General features: G+C 40.2%; 1 protein-coding gene across 1 annotated transcript in view; it reads right to left on the bottom strand.

Moving 5' to 3' along the window:
• Nucleotides 1-16,679, bottom strand: part of LOC129088771 (potassium voltage-gated channel subfamily H member 6-like) — a 62,585-nt gene that overhangs the window by 28,507 nt on the left and 17,399 nt on the right. Inside the window, exons 3-6 of the mRNA XM_054596002.1 lie at nt 7,792-7,956; nt 6,300-6,762; nt 3,641-3,671; nt 3,499-3,558 (exon numbers count right to left, since the gene is read on the bottom strand). Coding sequence (XP_054451977.1) covers nt 3,499-3,558; nt 3,641-3,671; nt 6,300-6,762; nt 7,792-7,956 — 719 coding nt within the window. The remainder of the gene's footprint in view (nt 1-3,498; nt 3,559-3,640; nt 3,672-6,299; nt 6,763-7,791; nt 7,957-16,679) is intronic.

Below are 16,679 nucleotides of genomic sequence, written 5' to 3'. Positions count from 1 at the left end.
CACAGTTTTTTACAGTATATAAAACAATTTAGTGTTTAATCTAAGACTGACAAATAAATAAACTGGTTCTCAAAATATTTCACATTGTATATGTGTCTAACAGACTTAAAGCTGCTATAAAAAATAAGAACAATAATAACAACGGATCTAATTAGTATAGTGAGAATTATTAATGGTAAATGGACCTGTACTTTCTAGTCTTCTGACCACTCAAAGCGCTTTTATACTACATGTCATTCACTCATTCACACCCACTGATGGCAGACTACCATGTAAGGTGCCACCTGCCCATCAGGACTATGTCATCAATCCAACCCATTCATGATTGAAGGAGGACCCGCTCTACCTTCTTCTACCTATTGTTTACCTGCCTAAAGTTAGTGACTACCTGGTGTGGATTTAGATCAGATTAAGAGCCATATATGTTTCTCAGGAGACCAGTGTGCGAAATATGGGGGGTCTCGGGGTCCAACATTTTAGACCCCCTGAAGGCCTCAATAGCAACATTTGGGGGAATCTTCAAAAATTCTTGCAATTACTCCCCAGAATGTCTTTTAAAAAAGTACTAATCCCTAGGAGTTTTCATTATTCAAACTGCAAAACATTTATTCATAAATATAAATAGTGAGTGTGAGAGGCAATGTTCCAGCTTAAGTGGCATAGCCAGCCAGAGGTTGCACGAAGCGAGCCCATCTTCACTCTGTTTGTGGACCTAAATGGACCCCCTTTGGACGAATTTGATCCAGTACCTTTCATGAGAACCTGGATTAAAGCAGGAGATGATTTCTACTGTTCTTGAATACCAAGACAGCAACTAGAAGAAGGTGAGACGATCTGAGCTCTGTGGTGTGGGGCGTCATTCTGCTGGAGTAGACATTAGAGGATGTCATTGTTGTCATTAAGGGATGGACATGGCTGTCAACAAGACTTCGGTAGGCTGTGGCCTTTAAATTATGCTCGATTGGTAGTAAGGGGCCCAGAGTGTGCCATGAATATATCCTTTACAACATAACACCATCAGTCAGAACATTCTGCTGTAGAAGACCATTTGCTTCAGGTTTCCATGGGCTGTAAGTTCAGAGACGCTCTCCTGCCCTTAACCCTCAAGGACTTAACTGATGCCACGCACATTGCATCGCACCAGTCATTGCTAGTTTCAGATCAAAGCAGTTGTCATTTTCAGGCCCAGCGCCCAGGTTGAGCAGTAGTTATCTGTATGTGCATGGTTGGTCTTAAAATGAAGCGTCGTCTGGCGCAGTGTTGGCGCACTGCTACAATGCCTATAAAAAGTATTCACCCCCTTGGATGTTTCACCCTTTTGTTGCTTTTATACATGAAATCATTGTCAATATAATGTGGCTTTTGTTGACAAGAATTTGCAAAAAAATAACTCTTTACTATCAAAGTGAAAACAGATTTTTACAAAATAATGTAAATTAATTAAAATCTATAAGGTAAAGTAAATGATTGCATAAATATTCACACCCTTCAGGTCAGTATTTAGTCGATGCACCTTTGGCTGCAATCACAGCACTGAGTCTGTGTGGATATGTCTCAATCAGGCTGGCAAATCTGGACACTGCAATTTTTCTCCATGCTTCCTTGCAAAACAGCTCAAGCTCTGTCAGGTTGCTCGGGGATCGGACGTGAACAGCTCTTTTCAAGTCCAGCCACAAATTCTCGATTGGATTGAGATCTGGGCTTTGACTTGGCCACTCCAGAACATTCACCTTGTTGTCTTTGAACCATTTCTGTGTAGCTTTTGCTGTATGCTTGGGGTCGTTGTCTTGCTGGAAAATAAATCTTCTCCCAAGTCGTAGTTCTCTTGCAGACTGAGTCAGATTATCCTCCAGGATTTGGCGATATTCTTTTTTGCAATCATGTTCCCCTCTACCTTTACAAGCCTTCCAGGGCCTGCTGCTGAGAAGCATCTCCAGAGCATGATGCTGCCACCACCATGCTTCACGGTGGAGATGGTGTGTTTGTGGTGATGTGCAGTGTTTGGTGTTCGCCAAACATAGCGCCTAGTCTGATGGCCAAAAAGCTCAAATTTTGTCTCATCAGACCAAAGAACCTTCTTCCAATTGACCTTGGAGTCTCCCACATGCCTTTGGGCGAATTCCAGGCGAGATTTCATATGAGCTTTTTTCAACAGTGGCTTTCTCTTTGCCACTCTCCTATACAGCTTCGACTGGTGAAGAACTGTACATACAACAGTTATTGTATGTACAGTCTCTCCCATCTGAGCCACTGAAGCTTTTAACTCCTTCAGAGTGGTCGTAGGTGTCTTGGTGGCCTCCCTCACCGGTCTTCTTCTTGCCCGGTCACTCAGTTTGTGAGGACGGCCAGCTCTAGGCAGATTTAAACAAGTGCCATACTCCTTCCATTTCTTAATGATGGATTTAACTGAACTCTGTGGGATGTCCAGAGAGTTGGAAATCTTTTTGTAGCCATCTCCTGACTTATACTTTTCAATGATCTTTTCTCTGAGTTGGTTGGAGTGTTCTTTTGTCTTCATGTTGCAATTGTAGCAGGAATACTGATGAACCAGAGACTGGACCTCCCAGACACAGGTGTTTTTATACTACAATCACTTGACACACATCAATTGCACTCAGGTGATCTCCATTTCACTAATTGTGACACTGCTGGCATCAACTAGCTAGACCTCTGTTGAATTAGGTCAGTCACTTTAAAGGGGGTGAATATTTATGCAAACACTTATTTTACACTATATATTTTTAATTAATTGACATTAGTTTGTACAAATCTGTTTTCACTTTGACATGAAAGAAGCTTTTTTTGCAAATGATTTCCTGTATAAAAGCAACAAAAGGGGAAAACCAAGGGGGGTGAATACTTTTTATAGGCATTGTATATTGAGGCATCAGAAAGCAATTGTGCCAGTGACCAACAAAAACATGATCTAATCTCAATAAAAGGCAACCTCAACTCCTTCTTAGTACACTTGAGGGCCAGTCCTTGCTCTTAAAACTCAACTTCTTTCACTGCTTGCTCTATATTTTGCAGTGTTTATCCCTTTCCCACATTTCTAACTATTGATATGGTTTCAGCTGCTTTTTCATTTTCTACTTTTATTTTCTGTGTCATACTCCATTCAAAGGTTAAAATGTTCCACATATTTCATACATTTAATCCATCTAAAAGCCACCTAATTGGGCAAAATTCACCAGTCCAGTTATTTTCGGTTGCTGTGTCAACCAATCAACCAGACAAAATCTGAACATATCAAACACATAACACCGTCGGGTGGAGAGAAGTACACAAAGACTGCAGGCAGCACTTTTTCATTAGTCATTACACATATCTGTAAAAATGTATGATTTGTGTGAGAGTAAGAACTGAAATGTATATACACAGTAATAAGAAAAAACGATTTTCCATTTCAAAAAGTATGCAGGAGGAGCAGCGCCCTTAATGGACCACACCCGATCGGTAGGACATCTGGTCTATCTAGTCTAACCTATCTCTACTAACCTGGGTGACTTTCTCAGTGACATGGTGTGTTCTGTCCATCAGTTTGCAGCTCTGGGTCATCTGCTGCATATGCAAAAATCACATATTTACACACACTGAAACACTGAAAGCAACAAAAGATTAGCTTGATGTGATTTTGCACAGTTTTTTCAGCACTAGGATGAGAGCAATTTCTGAGTATGTATACAGTATCTCTAACATTAACAAACATTTGAATAATCTTGTAAACTGGGTATCTGTGTGTTTCTTTGTTACCTGGCTGTTTGTCCGGCAGCGCGAATCAGTGTCTGATGTACCAACTGGCACGCTGCTCTTTCTATTGGTTACCATACCAGCTGAAGGAGAGGAAGAGAGAGAATGTTTGTTGCATAGACACAGTATATCGAAGCCAAATAAAATGGAAAGTCAAATAACAAAAACAAATACTGATAACAACAAGCAGTAGTCCTATGAACAACAGGATTTTGAATGTGATCAATGTTTGAATTAAAAGACTTGAGCTTCCAATTATGTCTAAGAAAGCAAAATCGCTACATCCTTCAATTTGTATTCATCACATACACACAAACTACAACTGACAATAGAGGAAACTGAAGTGGAGGAAACTTCTCTGTGCAGTCCATCTACATTTTATTTGTAACCTATTACCCATGACAGTATGTCTTACTCCACATTACATCAACATGAACAGGTTAGCAGTACAAGAAGCCAGGTGCACATTAATACTGAATGTTTGAGCTACAGCTCCCTCTGCTGCTTGGATTAAGACAACTACAGTATATATGCATAAGTATGACTATTGTCAAGCTCTTAGATAAAAGCATATTCATCAGATTATTTAGTTTTTCTTCTATTAGATGTTGGAAAACTGCATAAAGGATACAAAAAGGTAAAGATGGACATGATTGCGGGATTTATATGTAAAGTAACTCTGTAGGTTTATAGCTATGTTGATAAACTGGTGAACATATAGTACATCACCAAGGTAAGCACTGAGCCGAAGATCTGACATTCCTTCATTATGCACTTCATCTATTAAGCTGCTTCTTCTAGGACATTTAACATGGTCACTCGAGAGTTAAGGAGTTGAAATCTTAAATAATTAGTCCTTAATTTTCAAGAATAGGTCACTTTGTGTACCTTGGTACTCTTGAGGGTTGGGCACTTTGTGTGCTTTACATGTAAATATACAGCGGGTTGTTATGGATAACTACCAAGGGTTCCTTTAGGAGACAGGAACCCGAGGTTCTCAGTCTGTTCCCATGCACAACTCATCCCAAAAGGTTAACTAAGAATGTCATCAAAGTGTTTTTCTCTCCACCCGGGCGCTGTCCAAGTGGTTTTGGCTGTTCACTTGGGGTTAGATTGGTTAGCACAGAGGTCCAGAGGCCTGGGTGATGGCGGAAGGAGTGCACTCTAGAGAATAGGTAGAGGCCGAGGAGCAGATGTGTGTGAGGGTAGGATTTCTAACGGGTAAGAAACGTAAGCAGGTCAACATGACCAGCAGTGTGCATCAGAGGAAGACAGTTGGGGAAGGAGACACCCGGGGGTGCATGTGTAGTTCAGCATTAGTCAGATAGCTCAATTTCTTTTCTTCAGATAGCTCAAAAGTGAGCAGTAAAATATTAATTTATTAAGACTTGAGCATAATCAACGAAGCTGCACATCAAAAATCAACCACTACATCGGAAGAAACATTTTCGGTAGAATTTAACTTTCTTTGAAGTAAAAAAAAGTCTTCTTTTGAGGAAGACATTTAGATGGTAAATTTGAATTTTGAAGTCTTACTGCAGCTTTTCTCAGTTTTGGCTTATTGGGGCCATTCTTACATGGAGTTATAAACACAGTGTGCTGCATACAGGAGGAGGTTGGACTGGATTAAATGCAGTGTTATTCTCACCAGTACAGCTGTTTCTCAGCTGCAGCCTCTTCTCCCAGTAACTCTGCCCGAGCTTGATAGCATCCACTGAGGAGGAATGTCTTAATGTCCCACGTCTGCCATCTAACCTGCTGGAAGGATGCTTGCTGTGGAAAGGACAGTCATCTTCATCTGGACCTCTTCCTCTCTCCTCTCTCCTACACAGAATGCACATTCATAAGCTGGCCGTTGGACGTCAGTACTTTTTGGCTAGCTAGTTTTCAGAAAACAGAGTGCCCCTGATCTGACTGCTAATACCTCTACAATGGCTCTTCTCACCCAGAGAATAAACAGGAGGTATTGTACACTTGATAAAGAACCAGCACTCCACCACCCCCCTATCATCAATAGAAAGAAGGACAGAGGAGGGTTGGTGCTGATTTACATCACTGTTTAAACACACTGTCCCAGTCTATGCTGAGAGCAGTGATCCTGGCATTTAGCCCAATATGGTATTGCTCTCAGCTATTGTGTAGAGCGCAATGCCTGCTTTTGCTTCCCCTGTCAGACCTAAAAAATGATGTGTTTATAAAAAGAGGCTTTATTCATAAGAAAGGTGGATGCATTACAGTTAGTAAAAGTAGAAGTAGAAGTTACAGGCTTTTCTCTATTTCAGACACAATAATGTCAAACTCCACTGTCTACTTCATAAATTGTTTTCAATTTTTCATCATATCTGAATGAAATCTCTTCTCTAGAAAGATATTGCATATTGTAGCTACACTACATTACATTGTGATACGAACCACTTCTTTAGTGTTTATATAGTGATTATAATGCTGAAGTGGGTGTTGAGGTAAAGGGTTACCAGTCACATATATCATAAAAAAGTTTACACAATCACAGAAAACAAATAAAATTGAATATAAAAAGATTAAAATACCTCATTGGAGCATGTGAGGAGGCGAGTGGCAGGGCCAGTGTTGGAGGTGCTGAGGCTGGAGCTTGGGACAGACCAGTGTGGAGCTCCCTCCCTCTTCTTCCTCCACCTCCTCCTGCACTTAAATCCACGAGCAGCCCAGACACATCACCTCCATCCCTTTTCTTTCTGTCTCCCTCACTCCTTCGCCTAGTTGCCACCAAGCTGCCCCTCGCTCCTGCTCTTCGCCCTCCTCTCATTCGTTCTGCCTCTTCCTCCTCCCTTTCTTGGTCCCACAGCAGTAGTCCAGCTCCTGCCTCCTCCAGCTGCTGTCTCTCAGGGAGGGACAGCAGTTTGTCCAGGGCCACGGACTCGTGTCCAAGGGGAGGGAGGTCGGCATGAGGAGCCCCCAGCTCTGTGTCCTGTGACAGGACACTTGTACTGGAGCTGAGGGAGCGGAGGAGGAGGCGCAGACGCTGCCGCCGTGCTGGATGGAGAAATTTAGTTTAGAAATATGCAAACCACTAAAGCACAATCACAGTCAAACAAACACAGGACATTCACCCAGGAGACCACTGTTTGTGTACCATATGAAACCAGAAGTAATCGCAGACTTTACGTTTGTTACTCAATGTTGTTAGTCTTATAGCATAACATTTCATAAGAAAGTCAGCTAAAGGTGGTTGTTATTTATTCAATCTAGTTATTATGTTACGTTATGTTTTTACATTAATATTTTAACAAAAACTGTGATCATCTTTCTAAACTTAACCAAACTGTTTTGTTGCCTTAACTTAACCAATCGTTTCTCAATGTTAGTCATGTGTTATGTCAGTGATATCAGGGTGGTCGAATTGTTCCTATCCTGTTCATTAGTATTAAATAGAAATATCCCCCCTCCCAACCTTGGGTGGATGGAAGGATGTTTCGTTTTGATTTCTTTTTTTGCATGTCTGCATAAAATAAAATAAAAAAAGATTCAGAACAAAAACCTATCCAAAAGCCATTTATCCATGCTGGGTCACAATGAAAATTTTTCAAAATCAATATCTGGAAGGTGAAAGCCTTGAGTTTGACCCATTCATCCACCACAACCTAGGCCCTTTACATACCCTGTTGCTCTTTATTCTACTACTGCAATTACTATGGAAAGCTTTCCGCCTAGCTAACTATTGGTTATTTAATAAGGTAGCATATTACCCCCTAACATTTCTTTAAGTTTCTTAATATTTAGAGTAAGTTTTTTATAAATTAATCAAAAGCAAAATAACACAAAAAAACCTGTAGATTATCTGCAACTTATTTTATAATAACGTATATTCTTTGGGAAAAGTACAAAGAAACAAATTAACCACATCATTTTCTTAACATATCAGATAACGATTATGAGATTCATAAAAAATAAAAATAAATACCCTTAAAATCGACCAATGGTTGGTGTGTTTAGGAACCAGTGTGTGAAATTCATCATTCATATCTCAGTATGTGTGAATAAATAGACGTAAATTAAACATACCCAGGGTCAGCCAGGGGATATGCAGCACTCTATTGAGCTCTCTGGCTGGTGAGCTGTTGATTGGTCTGGGGTCAGTGGGGAGCTCAAAGTTGAGAATGAACATGATGACCAGGCCGTCTTCATTCTTCACAGGAACCACGTCTATTGCACAGTGGAAACATTCTCCTGCAGCGACAGAGAGACACACAAGAGAGAATTAGAGTTTCATTCCCTTTTCACATGAGCTGTGACAAGCTTCTGTTTGGGACAAGAAGCAAGTCAGGAGATTTATGTTATTTTGAATAATTCCTCTAGATGGTGCAACCACACAGTAAAGGAATACTGCGCTGCCCATTGTTTCATCTAAGTGACTTTTGAACCATTTAGAAGCAGTTAATACCTCAGTGCGCTTACATCTTAAAAACTCAACGTCAGCCTTCTTCTTTTTTTAAATCTGTTTCTGTCATCTGGTCGAGTCAGTCTACTAAATCTACTGATACTAAAAAAGAATTACCCCTCCTTAAAGATCCATTCAAGATCTCTTAGGCTGAGTGTTGAAATTCTGTCAACTGTGAATCTTGAGCCTCTCCATAGATTTAAAATCTTAAAACTTGACACTTAAACAAAAACTATCTATCTATATATACATATAGTTTAGTTTTAATATATATAGTTTAGTTTAGTTGTTGTTAGAGAAAAGCAGTCTCATCCTATTACACTCTGCCATGGTTGGTGCAGTACCTCTTCTTAGTTCCACCCGCTTCGCCATCCCCCATCCTCCCCCGCATAGTCAAGATGGCAGGGAGTACAAATACAGGTTTTAAACATACATTAGCCTGTGTGCAGAGTGAAGCCAACCCTGAGGTGCCTTAAACTTGCATTATTTCTAATGGCATTCAGGGGTTGACTCCTCTGGTTGCAAAATGAAGTCCAGTTGTATGGAAGTCTAACCTCTCACGGCAGCTCCATTCTCGTCATGTCACAAGATCACGCAAGAATAGCAGGATCATATTTCCATTTCGTCAGGCATCAAGTAATGCATTTGTGTCTGGTAAGACTGTGCAATCAGCGTCATGTGAGGAGCTACTGACAGCTTCAAGTGATGCTTACCTGTGTGCATAAACAACACACAGAGTTCAAAACAACAATGGCGGCTCCTAAAGAAGAGGGCGTAGATGCTGCTGTAGCATCAGTTCCATCAGACCTGGAGGGAATTTCTTCATTTGAAGAAGAGCAAAGAACGGCAATGAAGGCTTTTCTTGGTGGAAACACTTTTTTCGCCCTTCTCTTGACTGGCTTAAGCAAGAGTTTGATGACACATAGTTCATCCGATCACCTGCCAAGTATTTTTTGAAAGTGCCTGCCCTTTTCCAGACAGTTAACATCAATGATGGTTTCTCAGATGGTTCTGTCTAACAAACCATTCTAAGGGTCAGCTTAGAGAAAATGATCCTCTACACCCAGTAAACATTGTAAATATGAGTTTATGGTCTCTTTTCAATATGTCATTTTCAATACAGCATGATGTTCATTTAGTAAATGATGGTCCATTTAAGCAGGGTATGCTTTAGAAAACCTGTAATATAAAAATCTATTCATAATTGTCTTATTATTCAACTGGGGAAGTTTGACTTTGATATTTATTAGTTCAAATATTTTTACCCTGATCACCTGGGATTTTTCCGCTTAAATATACACATTTTGGAGAAATTATTGTTTGGCACGTGTCTAACATTGATATAGGTCCTCCTTTACCATTTAAACACATAGTGGAAGCTTTTGATTCTGTGATAATTACTGATGATGATGAAACAATATAGTTTACTGGCTGTGAGGTTATGTGAAAGTAATGAACACCCTCAATGAGAATCCAGTACTGTGTGTGTCAATGGTAAAAGTGATGATAATTACACTTATGCTACATATGTTTTTATCCATTATTATTGAATGTTTAGCGTGACATAGCAATGCAGGATATTTAATTATTCAATTGCTATATTATTCATGAGACAGGATCAGAAAACTTGGTTACAACACCTGGCAATGTAGGAAACATAGTTGTTAATCTTTGAATCAAATGGGAAATGCTACACACAAACTATTGACATCATAATGACTGGATAACTTTAGATCATATTTTATTGTACATATCTTTAATTCACTTCAAAACCGAAAAGGTCATGTATACAGACTGTCCTTGGTCTTCTATTGAAACCGGATTTAAGGGATGGATAAGGCAGAACGAAATGCACTATAATAATAATAATAATAATAATAATAACTTTATTTATATAGCCCCTTTTAAAAACAAGGTTTACAAAGTGCTTCGACAGACAAGCCAGCAAAACAGTGCAATAGAAGAAACATTAAGAACAATCGTTAGGATAAAACTAAACAAAGAAACAAAATGAAATAACAAGTGACAATCAAATAAACAAACAAACAAACAAAATAAATAAAATAATGAAATAAATAAAATCAAGTGATATTGGTAAAATATAGTAAACAAATATAAGATAAAATACCAAGACCAAATGAAAATGAAACAATAAAACGACGACATCACATAAAAGCCAATCTGTAAAAATGTGTTTTAAGAAGTGATTTAAAAGAGATTACTGATTCTGCACTAGGCTTTGTTTATGTGTGTGTGTGTGTGTGTGTGTGTGTGTGTGTGTGTGTGTGTGTGTGTGTGTGTGTGTGTGTGTGTGTGTGTGTGTGTGTGTGTGTGTGTTTGCGTGGGTGCGTGTGTGTGTGTGTGTGCGTGCATGTAAGTGTGTGTGAAGGACAGAGACAGGAGAGGGGAGTTAGTGTTAGGACTAAATTGACAGGCAGGATGGATTAACGTAGCTACATGCTAACTTATTCTACCTTAATGATATGACGATGACACAGCTGGAAGACCATCTGCTGCAGACCACGCAAACACAAACACACTTCATAGCCAGGCAACATTCCAAGTGATAATCCATTGAGACTAACTCTTGAACTGTACCATCCTTTTTGAATACTAAAGTGACTTCCATCAGGAGAAACTGGTTTATGATTGAAAACTTTACTAATAAATAGAGACTAGGATTAAGCACATCAATGACACGGTAAACAAGGTATAGGGACAGGTTATACAGGTATAAAGGTTAGTGATCACCTGTTAGTGGAAAATGGACTGTACCTGTATAGCTCTTTTCTAGTCCTCCGACCACTCAACGCGCTTTAACACTAAATGTCATCAATCGCCCATTCACACCCATTCATACACTAATGGCTGAAGCTACCATGGAGGTGCTACCTTCCCATCAGGACTAATCATTCATCCACCGCTGGAACAGCCTGCAGGAGCAATCTGATCCAACATAGATGCCCACTGTGGCTTATTGATTGGATAATCATACCGGCCATAGAGGTATCCCCAATCTATCAATCGAACCAAATGAAACAAACCAGTTAGCTAAACTCCAAGCATGCCTTGAGGACATGTAAACCTGGATGACCTGCAACTTCCTGACGTGAAACTCAGTCAAAACTGAAATGATCATACTCTGCCCTGAACACCCCCGCAATAAATAATCCAATGATATAGTTACATTAGATTAAATAATAAAATAGCATCCTATCACCCGGGTAGAGCACTGCTTTCCCAGAATGCACGGTTACTTTTGGAATGGGAGCCACAGCCTTCTGCTATCAAGCTCCTCTCCTGTGGAACTAGTTTCAAGTTTCAGTCCGGAGGTTAGACACCCTTACCCCAAGACTTACCTCTTCGATAACGCTTATAGTTAGGGCTGGCTTAGGTTTGCTTTGGACCAGCCCCTTGGACACTGAGCTCCACTCTTCGCTCTGTCTCCATCTGTATGCATTCATGTCCCATCAATAACTTTGCTTTTTTTGCTTCCTCACCTTGCAGGTGAGCCCTGTAATAATAATAATAATTAAGCCTTTATTAGTCCCACAATGGGGAAATTATTTCTCTGCATTTAACCCATCCCGGAGGAGCAGTGGGCTGCAATGAAGCGCCCGGGGATAATAGTCTGGAGACCTCTCCAGGTGAACCCTGCCTTCACCCAATGACTGAATGAATTGAAAAATCCATCTAGTATCAAGATCAAACAATTCATTTACATTTCAAAGTCTGTTTCCAGGTGCTGTGGAGTACTACTACATGTGTGAAAAGTAGTATAAAGTGTTTAGTGTGTCCAGAGGGAATAAAGGCTGACAAATTGAAGTGATGAGACTTGAATCAGTGTCACTGGGGTCTGAAAACTACAAGTTTACAAGTTAAAAACTCTTGAGGTGTGGAATTAAAAAGCAGTGAGTTTACCAGACCTTTTAACCTGCTCTTCAAAACTGCTGCAGGCTGGAGGCTCAAGGCTACATTAGCCACTACTGGAATAACAAATTCTAATCTCAAACCAAACTGCTGGTGGTTGAGTTGCATTGTGGGTATTGTAGGCACCAGGTTTGGACAAGAAGAAGAACTGTGTGAAAAAGAAAACACAATCACCTGAGCCTGTGGCTCATAGCTAACGGAACTAATAGCACTAACCATAGAAAATATAGCAAACGTGCTTTAAGAGCTAGGGAATAGTTTATACTTAGTGTAGTGAAACACATTATATTTAGGTGCTTTTGAAAACTGAGGCCTTATAAATCTACATTTCAGTACATATTTTGCACCCAAATAAAAGTATTTACATGATATTCAGCCTTCGTTTATTTATAATGCATGTAATACTTTACAGTGCTTCTAAAAAGACCATAAGACCATAAAGAGATTTGAGTTCACAGTTAATTACAAACCCTCCTCGGCATTGTTGAGGTGGTTTATGGCGTTTTGACGGTTACACCCGGTTGTCCTTTTGGTTCTTCACAGTACATTCTGTTTGTACAGGCTCTGGGGTTTCGGAAAATGATCTGACAAAGTGGTGAGCATGAACACATTTGTGTGTGCTCATAGTTCGCGAGCATCGCTAAGGTGCCAGGCACGAGTATAAAGGGGTAACCAGAGGGTTTGGGCTATGCTTCCAGGACGACGCTGTCGGTCGGGATGCAGTTATAAACTGTAACTGCCATACGAGAGCAGTCAAAGCAGCGAGCCGACAGCTAGCCAGAAAGCTAGCCAAAGCTGTGTGTAAAGAGAGAGAGAGTGTGTGTGTGTGTGTGTGTGTGTGTGTGTGTGTGTGTGTGTGTGTGTGTGTGTGTGTGTGTGTGTGTGTGTGTGTGTGAGGGCTGGATAATCTGTCTCTTCTATTAATCTCTAATCCGTTGTTTATCATTTCTTTTGGCTGATATGGTACTTATGCTCTAATGAAAACTATGATCCTATTTCTCTCATTGTCCCTAAAGACTGGCACCGACCTTCACTATGACCTCAACGCGCGCACACACGCACGCACACACACACACACACACACAAACACACACACACCATGCTCTTCCTTACTGTCATTCTTTCTAACACAACCGCCCATCCAGTTTCTTACTTCCCTCTCTGCTTCTCTTCATTTTCATAGAGTATCAGATTGATACATGACCCCTCTATTTTAATACTTCTTTATGTATGAAAAAAGTTATGTTCATGGTACAAAGTAGCAACTCCTCTGTAACTTGGATGGTTTTCAGCTCATCCAGTATACTACAGGGATTAGGAATGTTCTTCATATTTCATAGTATCATATCATGTCAGCTTTCATGGAATGCATCTACAGCTCAGATTTTCTAACACTTAGAACACACTCTCTACAGCATCTTTAGATGATAAGTTCTTTAGCAATCTTTGAGCGTTGGTGAATTGTTTTGGATTTGCACGTTAAACATAAAGATACGGTTTGCTGTCTGCATATGCACTATATTTAATGGATGATACTGTATAAAGAACATATTTTTCTGTTAAATGTCCCACAAGTCTGAAGAATTAAGAAATATTATGTTTCAACTGACAGTGTGAATTTTGATACCAAGATAATCTAAGTCATCCTAAACAGCCTATCATTTAAAAATTGTCCGTCAGTTATATACAAATAATTTGTATTACATATCTGCCCAATACAGCGGGTAAAATAAGTATTGAACACGTCACCATTTTTCTCAGTAAATATATTTCTAAAGGTGCTATTGACATCAAATTAAGTTATGTGTAATAAAATTGAATGACACAGGGCGGCTATGGCTCAGTGGAGAGCAGGGCCGTCCTCCAATCAGAGGATCGGCGTTTCGATCCCTGGCTCCGGCAGTCCATGTCGATGTGTCCTTGGGCAAGACACTTAACCCTGAGTTGCTCCCGAAGGCTGTGCCATCGGTGTGTGAATGGGTGTGAATGATTAGATAGATCCTGATGGACAGGTGGCACCTTGCATGGTAGCCCCTGTCATCAGTGGGGTGAGTGATTAGTAATGTAAAAGCGCTTTGAGTGGTCGGAAGACTAGAAAAGCGCTATACAAGTACAGTCCATTTACCATTTACCATTTACAGGGAAAAAGTATTGAACACATGAAGAAAGGGAGGTGCAGAAAGGCATGGAAAGCCAAGACACCAGCTGAAATCTATCAGTAATTAGAAAGCAATCCTGCCCCTTGTCAGTGCAAATTAATATCAGCTGTTTCAGTCCCAACTGATGGCCTATAAAAAGGTGTCACACATCTCATGACGGGTAAAAGCAAAGAGCTCTCTCAAGACCTTCGCAACCTTATTGTTGCAAAACATACTGATGGCATTGGTTACAGAAGGATTTCTAAACTTCTGAATGTTCCAGTGAGCACTGTTGGGGCCATAATCCGGAAGTGGAAAGAACATAATTTCACCATAAACCGGCCACGACCAGGTGCTCCTCGCAAGATTTCTGACAGAGGAGTGAAAATAATTATCAGAAGAGTTGTCCAAGAGCCAAGGATCACTTTTGGAGAGCTTCAGAAAGACCTGAAATTAGCAGGTACAATTGTTTCAAAGAAAACAATAAGTAATGCACTCAACCGCCGTGGCCTGTATGCACGCTCACCACGCAAGACTCCGTTGCTGAAGAAAAAGCATGTTGAAGCTCATTTAAAGTTTGCTGCACAACATTTAGACAAGTCTGTGAAATACTGGGAGAATATAGTCTGGTCAGATGAGACCAAAATTGAACTCTTTGGATGCCATAATACACACCGTGTTTGGAGGTCAAATGTCACTGCACATCACCCCAAAAACAGCATACCAACAGTGAAGTTTGGAGGTGGGAACATCATATGATTGTAGGAAGGATGAATGGAAAAATGTACCGAGAAGTTTTTGATAAAAATCTGCTGCCATCTACCAGGATGATGACGATGAAACGAGGGTGGATATTTCAGCAAGACAATGATCCCAAACACACAGCCAAGGAAACTCTCAATTGGTTTCAGAGAAAGAAAATAAAGCTGCTAGAATGGCCCAGCCAATCACCTGACTTGAATCCAATAGAAAATCTATGGAAAGAACTAAAGATCAGAGTTCATAGAAGAGGCCCACGGAACCTTCAAGATTTGAAGACTGTTTGTGTGGAAGAATGGGCCAAAATCACACCTGAGCAATGCATGCGACTAGTTTCTCCATACAGGAGGCATCTTGAAGCTGTTATTACCAACAAAGGCTTTTGTACGAAGTATTCAATAAATTTCAGTAAGCGTGTTCAATACTTTTTCCCTTTGTCATTCCATTTTATTACACATAACTTAATTTCTGAACTTATTAGGGCTTGAGCACCGACAACATCGGGCCGTGAAGGCCCTATTGAAACTGTACTGTTTATTATTATTCATCTGTCAAATTAATTGCCTTTTTGAGGGCCTTATCATGCTCAAAGTGTCAGAAAATGTGACATGCATATCAGGACTGGTGAAAAATTTGATATTTTCAAGGTCTCCCATTTGGATATGACAAAATGGCTCGCTAGCTCCCCCTACAAAAAAGATTTTTAAATAAATTTTCATTCGAACACCGTAAGTCCAATTGACTTGAAATTTCACACACATATGCTCCTGAATGAGCTCTACAAATAATCCCATTGGGACCCTAAATTCCGCCTTCCGAAATTTTCCGCCATTTCTGAAAAACACATTTTTGCGAACTCCTCCTGAACACTCAGTCCGATTTCCACCAAATTTCCTGTGGATCATTATTGGATCAATGTCATCAAAAGTTATCAAAGGCATGTTGATATCTCATTTCGTTTAGAATATATGGACCAATGAACTTGATAGGGGCGTGGCTTCCTACGTAAATACCATTTGACCTATAACCACGGAATTTGCAGCATATGTCCTCAAGACATTTGGTAGGCACATGTATCACATGTAGACTTAAAATAAAGTCTCTTGGAGCCATGCTCTAAACTCATCCGGAAGTCAGACATTTAGATTTTTGTATGAATTTCTTGTGTATTTTTTGCCATTTCCAGGCACTGAACTTTAATGAACACCTCCTATTGAACTTCAGATCCAATTCAAATTTGGTCAGTACAATCTAATGACCTTACTGATTAAAAGTTAACAAAACAATGTTGTTTCGCGGAAAGCCGTTATCGTGGCGACGCATTCTCCTACACAAATGCAATTTACAAAAAGGGTCAGAGCAGACTCTATCTGCAGAGGAGACTGAGGTTTTTTGGAGTGCAGGGAGCACTCCTGAGGACCTTTTTAGACTCTGTGGTGGCACCAGCCATCTTCTATGGAGTGGTCTGCTGGAGCAGCAGCATCGCGACAGTCGACACGAAGAGACTTAACAAACTGGTTAAGAAGGCCAGCTCAGTCCTGTGGTGTACACTAGATACAGTGGAAGTGGTGGGAGACAGGAGGGTGATGGTTAAGCTATCATCCCTGATGGACAGGAGGAGTAAAAAAGGATTATCTTATTTTATCTTATCTCATGTGACAAACAGCATCCGATTTACATGACAT

This window comes from Anoplopoma fimbria, chromosome 3 (assembly GCF_027596085.1).
Source record: "Anoplopoma fimbria isolate UVic2021 breed Golden Eagle Sablefish chromosome 3, Afim_UVic_2022, whole genome shotgun sequence".
Taxonomy (NCBI): domain Eukaryota; kingdom Metazoa; phylum Chordata; class Actinopteri; order Perciformes; family Anoplopomatidae; genus Anoplopoma; species Anoplopoma fimbria.
Note: the sequence above shows the minus strand (reverse complement) of the source record. Positions and strands in the feature narration are given on the sequence as shown.